We start from the raw sequence: 11,212 nt of genomic DNA, 5'->3' as shown, positions 1-11,212 counted from the left end.
GTTAAGCTGAACCGCCTCTGTTCTTTGAACTTCCTTTCACAGGTTACAACACAAATTAATAAGCGAGAATAAAGCAGGTGTTAATTAAAGGTTGACTGAGATTAATTCTGAAATGCAAATCATCGCTGAACTCTTCTGAAGGATAGCAAGGTGCTCACAGGTTGGGTCATTCTACAGCAAGACGTATTATAAATGTCAAGCCATTAATGAGGAAACCATCACTTTTCTATCCACTTTAGGTCATGTGAAGAGTGGAAGACGTCCTGAAGGCCGTCTAACATTTGTTATCATTCTAATAAAAACTCCATCTTGTTGGTTACATGCGCCTCGTCACTTTGTTTGTTCGTTGATGTGGGTAGATCAGGCTAACACAGCCCGGCAGTATGAAGCTTGTCGGGTTTTTCATTGGTTTCATGTTTCAGGAGGCTGAGGATGAGGCTGAGGCTGCTGGCGGCTAACGATGGACACCTCATTTAATGTCCGTCAAGAATATCCTGCAGATCAAAATGAGATATCAGTTGGTGTTTTAATAAGTCTTATCTAGAGTTGGAGTTGTTTTGTCTACCAACATCACTCTGAAAAAACACAAAGATGATCAGTTTTAGCAGGAGAAAACACCAAACCTGTCCTGCGGTTACAATTATCCTCAGCATGAATCACTGGATTCTGACACTTTACATTCAAACATATCAATCAGTGATTTTCTTATCAGATACCCACTAACTTGTTTGCGTTTCAAGAACAGAGACGATGAAAATAAAGCCAGGTTTGAAACTCTTTGAGAAATATTTTGCCGTGCAGGATAAACATGTTTTATAAAGAAGGCTGTGAATTACAGGAAAATTTGGTGTATATTAAGAGCTCAGTCTCACCAGAAACCAAGTAATACGTACATCACACATTGTATATTAATTGTGACCCTATTCACGTGCTTTTAGCAAAGAAGAAACGTGGAGGGACATGGTTTTTTTCATAAAATGGGCTTTAAATTCGCAAAACCTCCATAAATATCTGTTGCTCACTTAAAGCGAAGTAAGAAGCTTTTCCACGCCAGCATCAGTTAAAGAAAGCAGTGGATGTGCACTTGACTACTCACACCTGGCTTGACCGCTCCTCTTCAGTCTGAGTCAGGATTAATTTGACAAGGCTCGGTCAAGTCTGCTTTCTTCTTCTATCCTGGATTACTGAATTCTGCTTTTGTGAAACAGCCCTCTGGAGGAGGCAGCGCTTCTGTTAAAAAGCTAAAAAGGAAACATTCAGTTGAAAGCAAAGCGCACCATCAAAGTTAGATGACAAAAGACACTGAAGTTAAGATAAGTGGAAACCAAAATGTCAAACGTAGCTTTGTTTAAATAAACTTTATTTAATATAGTTGGACTATGTGCCAACAGAGAGAATTACAGAGAAGGCCAAAGTGAGTCAGTGTAATCACAGAATCTCCTCACAGTTAAAATGCTTTTGCTGTTCAGTCTGGAAAAGGATAACAACGAGGAAAAAGACCAAAGAGGAGACGTCTGTGGTAGCTAAAAAGTAAAAAAATAAAAATAAATATTTTCACTTTTGTAGCACATTCGTACTTGAAAAATAAGAGTAATGCTGTTGAAAACAGGTTTCATTTGAGCTGCAAGAACCCTTTAACACTGTGTGTGAACACAACACTCTCCCTGTTTAATCGTTTTTCTTATAGCAGACAGCTATAACTATATATCTACCTGTATATGTCAGGTGGAAGTCTCACAGATCAAGGAAAATGCAAAGAACAGTTTTCATTCATTCACTGCCTAACGTAAGATTTTCTTGTTTCAGTGATTTTAGCTTTAAAATGAACAACATCTTGCACATAAACCGCCTTCATTCTTCAAGTAGAAGTACGATAAACGGGATCAAAGCAAAGGCTGGGTCTCATTGGCAGCTTTCTGAAGCGAACGGTGGTTCATGTGGGAGGGATTATGATATACAGCTCCACTGCTGGTTGTGCAGTACCGTTCTCCTGTTACACAGTAATAGGAAGTGCTCATTACACTAAACTAACATGATTAAAATATGAATCTAAGGTCAGAAATTCACTGAAAGATCCTGTCTTTAAAGTTTGGGCACAACCAGTTTAATTCGAACATCCGAACCAGACGAATCTCTCATGTTTACTGACGTGACGAGTCCAAATACAATCATTTAAATACTTTTTGTTTCAGTCGAATCAGGTGCAGCGGTTTTTATCTTCTGCTCGTAAAATTATGAAAATAATCATACTTTTCTTAACAAAAACTAAATGTAGTTTGCACCCAAGTTAAAGCGCTGACTAGTTTGATTTACTCTTCCTCAGGTCTGGAGACATTTCTGGAGCTGTGCTACTATTTTCTATGAACTCAATATGGTACAGCAGCATCACTCTATGCCACAGCCACAAAGACCTGCCTGATACAACATTTTGTGGTATGTGTGTACATGCATGCACTGCAGTTGGGTGTAGAACACATTTTGGGATTTCCTCCGTCTTCCATCTGGATTAGATTCAGTTCTTAAGGACAGAAATAATCCCTTTAAGTGGCATTAGCTGCTGAATGTTTCAGCAATTCTGGAAACTGGATATTCCCAAATTCTGAACGTTTGTTCTATACAGGAGCCATTTTGTCAGGTTTGGATGATTCAGTAAAATGCTGCTATTTAAAGCATGTGTCCTCACAATAACACACCATCGTTCAACTGAATCTACTGAACTGGGATTAACTGGTGCCTTTTCTGCTGCATTTCATGTACCGTATGTGTGATTCTCACACGACACGTCATGGCACTACATTTCTTATTAATTTAATTGCACTTAAACACGCTTGATCCATTACATTACAATTCACCATTTGGATATTCTTTGGTGTCGCCTGCACGGCATAAATGTTTTCCCTTTAGAACATGTCAGACAATCCCATGAAATGCCTCACTTGACAGTGGTTGACTTTTCTTTCTGAAGTAAGGACTTTTTGGTTATAAAGTGATAAAAATAAAAAAAATAAAAACAAAGAGGAGTGAGTTTTTAAGATGAGGTCACACTCTAAACTGTTCGTATTTTCTTCTTCGTCTTTATGGTTTCTAAAAATACAAACAGCTACTAAATGTAGGAAGTTGCTCAACTTCCACCCCAACGATCTTTTCAGTGGTTTTAAATATCAGACAAAGACAAATTAAAGAAACATGCAACCAAATTATAAACAAACTGAAATTGAAATAAAGCCCTTTTCCCCACCAAATGCTTTCTTTACTCTCTAACTGTGGTGTGCCGCTTCTGCTCTAAATATTCTCAATTTCAGTGTCCACGTACACAGACCAATTGGGACTTTGTGGAAGTGCATGTGGCTCCAACTATCTTACAATTCATGTCCGAGCCGGTCTTTTATGTTGGTGCATATCACATTAGGAAGGAAAATGGCAACATCAGAACAGCAAGAAGAGGACATACTTGTAGGTTACGCACATACTTTTAACTACTGTTTTTGTCCTCCTGGTTCATGCACGGTGCGTACAGTGTACGCAGGAATATAATAAGGGTCAGAGCAAACCTTTATGGACTTGGGGAGATGATGAAAAAGCATGAGCATCTTTCTGTTACAGCGATAAATTAAAATTGCTGAGGTAATAAATTACACCACTGAAAAAACACAGGCACAGAAGAGGGCAGTTACACACACAGGAAAAAAACATGACATTCACTGGAAAGCTGTCATCAGTAAAGCACAAGAAGGTCATTTAGATTCCATCACAGAAGCAGAGCTCAACTTACAGAGTTTTACAGTCTTCTTTGAGGATTTTTGTCATCTCTGATCCTTAGATCAGGATAATTTATCTCCCTTCATCAGGTTGTGATGCTAAAAGCGCTTCAGGAGTCTTGTGACATGCTAGAAAGAAAGTACAGTTCGCACTGTGCACGGTTTGGACTCTGGAGATTAACCCTCTCAGAAGCTGCAGGCTCCTCCACGTCGCAGTACACAGTTGTTGTTAAACAAAGAAATACATAAAGTTCGTCTCAACGAGTGATTTTTGTCCATGTATGTTAAGTCACTTGAACAGTGCGTGTGGACGTACTTGACCCTGAAGCCTTTGATAAAAGTTCAAGGTTTGGAGTCAAACGTCTGGGTCCATCGTGGTGGGACGGTAGCAGGACGTCACTGAGGATGCTGAGCTCGCCTCTCCTCCAGACAGCGACAAACCCACATTGACACCACCTCTGCGTTTCCATCGTTGTACTGGGTGATGAAGGAATGATCCTACAAAACAAATAAGACACAAGTGGTCAGTGAGCTCAATTTAGTAAACAAATGACAAAGCAAGAAAAATGTGTCCTTCATAAAAAAAATGGGAGAATTTAAATGTTTCATTAAAAACAACTGTCCAGAGAAACGAAATGAGAGAAATAGACAAAATCTGGCCCTCATCCCCTTCACTCTCCCTTTCTTTTTTTCTTTTTATAAAACAGCCTTTAGAAATATTATTTTTCCTTTTTTAATTTGAAAAGAAATTAAAATATTCAATAAATATCTATCAATCCAACTCTTTTTATAACCTTCAGAATAATGGTTATGTGATAAAATGTGATGTGTAAAGTGATGGTAAAACCACAAGTAATGAGCTTTGTCATAATAAAAAGTGTAAATTCAAACAACTATCAAACTGTTTTTCATCCCCTCTACAACATTATTTTCATCATCAAACAGATTGAAGTCATAAAAATGATTGGACCTTGATGTGAAGTATATGAACAAGCAGCAATAGTTTATTTATTCTAAACCATGAGCCACAAAAGGGTGATAAAACGCAGATAAATTAAACCGGAGCATCATTAAACCCTGTTAAATATTAATGTCCAACAGATTTGAAATGATGGCTTGTCAGGGCATCTTAAAGGAATATTTAGACTCTAATGATCCACATGAGTCATAACACCATGCGAAATGAGCGTTGTTATAAGAGGTAGAAGTGATTCTGAACCCTTGTTTTACCACCGTTTAAAAAAGGAATGATCTTGACTGCTGTTCATCAGCTGAGACGATAAATTAAAGCATGTCCCAAATGCGACTGGCAGCTCAGAAAGTCTGTTAAATGCCGACAGCGTTCAGTTGCTGCCGGATGGAAACAGAGATGTCACATGTGATATCTCACTGTCCAGTCTGCAGCATCATCTGACCGACTCTGCCGACCAGAGCCGGGATGGCAGAGATCACAGAGGTCAGGGGTGAGAGGGCGGCGGGTTGTAAAGTGAGACAAATCAACTCAGGCTAAGCAGGGATTTTATTTGAGGTGTCGAGATGTCCAATTAGGTAAACAGTGCTCTGGCTTGTATTTCAAATGAAACTGTCAACAATGATTTTAGTAACGTCTGTCCATAACACAAAGAGACCTCTGTTGTAAGGACAGAGATCAGTCACAGCAAAAACACACAAAGACTGTAACAATCAGAAAACTCCAGTATGAAAACAGCCCACTCCAACGTACTGGTCCCCATCAGCTCAGAGCATATACACCGATGTTTGGTGTGTATGTGAGCCAAGAATTCAGAAACACTACTTTCATGCCATGCAAGCAGCAGTTTGATCAGTCAGTCCTCCGCTCTGGTTCAGACTAAAACATCTCTGCAACTGTCAGATGGATTACGTGACAAACAATGGTCTCCAGAAGATGAAGTGGGCAGACTTTTAAATTTGAGCTTTCATTTAAAATATGCTCCTATTTAGATGAGACTATACATCATCTTAGCCTCGACAATACCAGAAGTACACAGAGTCAGGTTGTACTGCCTTATCCTCAAAGGAAAAAGGACAGCTTGGCTCTTTAAGTGGTGGAGTTATGGGATGTCCAATTAGTCAGTAACAAACACCTGAATCTTGTTAAAATAAAAACCAAATCTCACAACAACAACAATATCACTAATTGGGAGCCAAAAAGTGAATCCAAAGTGAGCATTGTTGTGGTCAGCTGTGTCTCGTGAGGTTGTTATATTCCCGCTGGCCACAAGCAAACTGGTACAGACAATGTAAGATTAGTAACAAAGTAGGACACACTGGTCCATTTTCTCCCTCCTGAGAAGAGTGAAGCTGAGGATTATGTTTAAAATAAATTGAAATCACATTCAAGATGAGCACAGTTGGAAAGCTTCTTTTTTGGTATTATCACAAATTCTTTAGCAAATTTAATGACGCCGGTTTAGTAGCTTTTTTTCACGGTTACTTTTGACAGTGAACATTTAATGGCCGCAGTAGTTTCACATCTTTAAAGAAAATGGTGACACATTCCAGTGCTCTAATTGTGCACAAACTGCAGAGATTGCTAAGGACTGGGGGGGAGCCCCATCAATCCTATTGTCCTTCTAATGGGCAGCTGGGGTTAACACAGTCTGAGGTTAATTACTCTCATATCAGTGTGTCTGCATGCGTGTGTGCCTCAGACAGGCGGACTGGATGCTTCTGGGTGCCCCCATGTTCTGGACACCCATCTCATAAATCATTCTTCCTTGCCTCAGTAAAGACGGACTGATACAGAAATAAAGTGGGAAGTCCTCAGTGATGGTTTTAAAATCAAGCTCTACAACCTCTGCTCCAGAAATGAACCCGGACACACCACAGACATCTGTTGGCGTTTGACCTGGATGAAGGTGCATGTCATAACAAACGCACTCACGGGGAATGTGCATGGTGTGGTGGCTGTGGCTCTGACAGAAGGGGTGCGTCAGCGCTTCAAACCGCACAACAAGATTCATCGGAAAAATGCCCTGAATTTGTACACCGTTTAAAGATGAACTGTGTTGTAGCATTTTGAGTTGGTGGGAAATAAGGGAAACAAATGCTGTCAATTCAGAACTTTTATGCACACAAGCCAAGACACAGCAGAGACGTTAACTGTGGCCTACCTGCCCAGTTCTCTGAGAAACCTACACAGATACAACTGCACAGCACGCACTGCAGAAATTTGCTCTAAATATGAGTGATATATACATATATATATTTAAAAAGAAGAAAGTACACAAGAAAAAAGAGCAGCCTGTGTGTTAATGGGTGGACGAGTAACAAATTGTTAAGCACTTGCAGAACCTGTAAAAAGTTTAGCTAATATGACAAAAAAATAAATAAAAAATGTCCTGCTGGAGCTTTGATGACCAAGGATAAAATTGGTGAATAAAACTGAGCTAAAGGCATCAGACGTAAAAGACATACCTGTGTTAGGATTCAGGATAAACTCTTTCAAATTAATCCATCTGTCTGTCTAATCTAACGGTTTGAAATGTATCATCATGACATGAAATGTCTCTCATCTCACATAAATACAGAGAAAGAGGAAAAGATTCAGGTTGCTGCTCTGCTCAAACTTTATCTTGGATACTTAAAACCTAAATATTCTTCCCACCTTATCATATCTTATATTCCACAGGAATCATATGTGGATGCAGTGATCCACCAAACACAGTGTGGGACAGGGGTGTAAAGCAGAAGGTGACCCCCCCCTTTTTTAAAACAAAAGACTCTTTTTCAAATAGTAAAAATCTTTCTTTCTTTCTTGTGTTTATCCTCATACAAGAAAACCACAGAAGGGAAAAGAGCTTTAGACTGCACACACACACACACACACATACATAATCATCTAGTAATTAAATGACTTACGACTTGAATTAAGCATGAAACCTGTAATGGAAGCATTACAAATACCCGGTGAATAACCACGCCTCTATTTAGGAGACTGAAGGTGTCTGACTCTCTGCTATAGCAGAGCATGGACAGAGCTAAGAATGGAGCAGGACTCGTTTTAAAGTTGCATTAATCACTGTCTTGCCATATCAAACCGAGATAATCACCTGAAACTGCTCTGCTCAAATAGAAATGGCCTGAACCCAGGGGAAATTCTACCTAACACTTTAATTGTTTGAAGCCTTTGAAGGGTCTGTTTAATCTAAGATTAATTTATGCGATTTTAAATAACTCAATGTATGATTAATACGCTGAGAAGAAATTAAAAGGAGTTTGAGGCAATTATAACAAGGGACTGGTCATCACCTCATTAGAATAATGTCGGAGGTGTGTGTGTGTGTGAGACACAGAGGAGGGTGAAGAGGCAGATAGAATAACTGGGTCTTTACAGATTTGCATGCTAATCATTGGCTCCCACTGGAAACTCGGCAGTGTTGGTTGGTGTGTGCGTGAATGTAAAGTAGTGTGTGTAAGTCTTGTTGGACAGGAAAGGTAAAGAAACTTCTCTTTGGAGTCTTACAATGACATTTCCCCTCTACACTTAATAATACGCATATCTAAGCCACTTCCAAAAGTCCTTCCTCTGTTCTTGAGATAATCACCGCACTTTGAGACACAACATTTAACCTCCTAAGTCTTAGAAAATAGACCCTGGTCCCCACGCGGTGACTGTTCTTTTCCCTCCAGAAACTACTTCCATTTTGACAGCAATGCTTATATTCTATAATTACCCGGCTCCACTCGTTCCAAAGAGCCAAGAGAAATGACAAATTAACACCAAATTATGCTTCCATCTTCAGAGGTTAACGTTAGTCACAGAAATGAAAAGAGGTGGAGGAGATAAATCAAGAAAATCAAGAGAACAAGACCATCATCATTCTCAAACTTCCACTACAGAAGCAGACAGGATTCAATCTATGATCTAGGTAGCTCTAAGTTTTAGTCTGTGGCAGATAAAACAGAGGAAAGATGAGATAAGTAGTAGTACAAACCGAGAGAGATCACTAACCAAATGGCAATAACCAGGCTTATGGTGCATGAAGAACTGGTAAAAACAGAGCAAAGGCGGATTAAAGTAATGAGAAAATGACGAAATACTCACATCAACAATGATAAAGATTTAATTTAATTTACTGAAAAAGAAAGCAGCAGGTTTAATCTCTTAAATGTTTTCTATTTCTTTTTTTAGTTTCTTTAGAGGCTGAGAAACTAAATGTTTGAAGTTTTCCAGAATTGTCTGAACTCAGAAAAGGTTCAACTTGACTTAGAGTCAAAGTGATTTTATAACTTCTTCAAGATTTATCTCCTATATGCCAAGTTATAATAGGGCAACATTACTCGTATCTGGCACAAAATGACAAAAAGTATTCTTGATATTTGAGGGTTTCTCATTGCTTGCGCTCTGTAATACTTCCTCAGATTACCTACTGCTGCTCAGGACAGAAGCAGACAGACTGTGCTGCAGAGTACTGCACAACTCCAGATTGCTCCGAAGCTTTCTGCTCCAGTGATAACCACCAGTGACATTCTCTAAACTACTTTTGAACCAAATGGTTTCAGCTAACTCCCCTGGTTAGAAAAACATGAGCAGAGCTGAGGTTGAATATTAATTGCGTCTGATAAGACCTGTGGAGCTCATCATTTTTTACAGGAAAGACATGGGTAGAAAGTTTGTGTGTGAGGGAACTTTACAGAAAACCAACAGAACTGATCCAACACTCAGCAAACGTGACAAGCTTGTTTAATCTACAACAACAATTTATCTTTAAATCCCATCTATAACTCAACAAAAACCATAAAATCAACTTTGTTTGTTGTAGAACAAGTTTTAAATGGTTGATTCTTTCTTTTTTTTTTAATACACAACTTTGACTTCAGCTATCATCCAAACTGACAGAGCTGCAGCAGTACCTCTGTAGTCCCAGTATGTGTAAATGGGGTTTATATAAATGAAGACCCAAGGGTGAAATGTGAAAACATTTGGCAGGGAAGGCGCTGACAGGAAAGTTCAGGGAGGAGGGGACACCAGTGATTTGTCACAAGTCTTCAAAGTGGTGCATGGATATGTACGCATGCATGTGAAAATCCTTTTCACACGTGTATCCATGTCAGCATTAAGACACGTACTCCTCTGAGAGTAAAACTGCCTCCAAAGTTTCAAGCTGTATGATAACTGCAACTCGTGCAAGAAATCACCCATCCCCGAAAATAAATGGAAACCAGAAATTTAGATGTGCAATTTACTTGGTATTTTTACAGAAAAGTCAATGTGACACCTTTTATTTGCTTTCAGAGTTTGAGCCGAAATGTACAAGGACAATGTGCACCATTGTGCACCCGCATGCAGAAGAAAAGCAATGAACAAATTTATCATGAGAGGAAATGGTCACAATGATGATGCTGTTTCTGAGATCATAGTATCAATTTCAGATAAACTAGGCAAGATTAGTCCATTTAAAACTGCTTTTGATAAAACTTGACACTCCTCAGTTTCTATCAACGTGTGTGTATGAATCAAAACTATATTTGGGCCGAGTCAGACACAAGAGGGGGCTCCTTTGTGAAAAACCGAGGGGCTCATCTGGTGTCTCTGGGGCTGAAAGGGGGTATGAAATTTGTGCGTGTGCACACGTTTATGTGAGTGTATCTATGAATAGACGAACAGAACAGGAGGGCTGCATTGACAAGGGTGCTAAAAGGCTGTGCGAAGGCTGCTGGCGAGGGAACAAGGGACCACGAGGGGGGAGGAGAAATTAAGTGTCCATCAAATCCCAAACAGCAGAAGGGTCCAGGGATAATATTTATCCTCATTCTTGCACACAAATACAAACAATAATCTTGGTTTGTTTGTTCAACGAATAAATAGATGACCTAAAACATTTTCTTGCCCTAAAGCCTCATGAATAAGCCATTAGGTGATGCACAGACACAAGAGGGGTGAGGAGAAACAGCTTGCTTCGACCAAATAAACAAGAAACCACAGACAGGACAGGCCATCACCAAATACCTGCCGCACACGTCCAGGGAGCAGGCAGTGGAAAGTATCCTCAGCTAACCAACGTCATTAGCTTATGATGACAGGATAGGGTGACTACAATAAAAGATGCATTAGGATAAGGAGAGAATAAAGAACACTCACTTTCCTCTCTGATGGCTCCCTGTGCGATTCTTTATAAAAGAAGAAAGACCTTTTTCAAATACCAGCGAAGCATTTAGCCAGACACAGTAAACTCAGATATTTCCTCTTCATCGGGGTTCAAGTAAACAACAGCCAACAGCGCACATATCACATCAGGATTTCTATTGGTTCTGCGGTACTTTTATTGGTAAACTATCCAATAATTAGTTTCAGATGTACTAACTATCAGGAAAGCACAGCAGTGTGCATCAAACATGAGAAACCTGAAAAAATAAAAAAAGTATTAATGAATTATTTGAAAAATAACAATGCAACAATTTAAATGTATAAAAGATGTTGCTAAAAGTAA

General features: G+C 39.3%; 1 protein-coding gene across 3 annotated transcripts in view; it reads right to left on the bottom strand.

Annotated features, from left to right (window-relative positions):
• Positions 1-1,339: 1,339 nt before the first annotated feature.
• Positions 1,340-11,212, bottom strand: part of map2k5 (mitogen-activated protein kinase kinase 5) — a 55,472-nt gene continuing 45,599 nt past the window's right edge. For 2 of the 3 annotated variants that reach the window (XM_072380940.1, XM_072380943.1), the window contains one exon: positions 1,340-4,256. In XM_072380940.1, coding sequence (XP_072237041.1) covers positions 4,155-4,256 — 102 coding nt within the window. In that variant the 3' untranslated portion in view covers positions 1,340-4,154. The remainder of the gene's footprint in view (positions 4,257-11,212) is intronic. The other variant, XM_072380941.1, reaches the window with a different exon arrangement.

This window comes from Leuresthes tenuis, unplaced genomic scaffold (genome assembly GCF_036924035.1).
Source record: "Leuresthes tenuis unplaced genomic scaffold, fLeuTen1.0.hap1 SCAF_2, whole genome shotgun sequence".
NCBI classification, from domain to species: Eukaryota; Metazoa; Chordata; class Actinopteri; order Atheriniformes; family Atherinopsidae; genus Leuresthes; species Leuresthes tenuis.
Note: the sequence above shows the minus strand (reverse complement) of the source record. Positions and strands in the feature narration are given on the sequence as shown.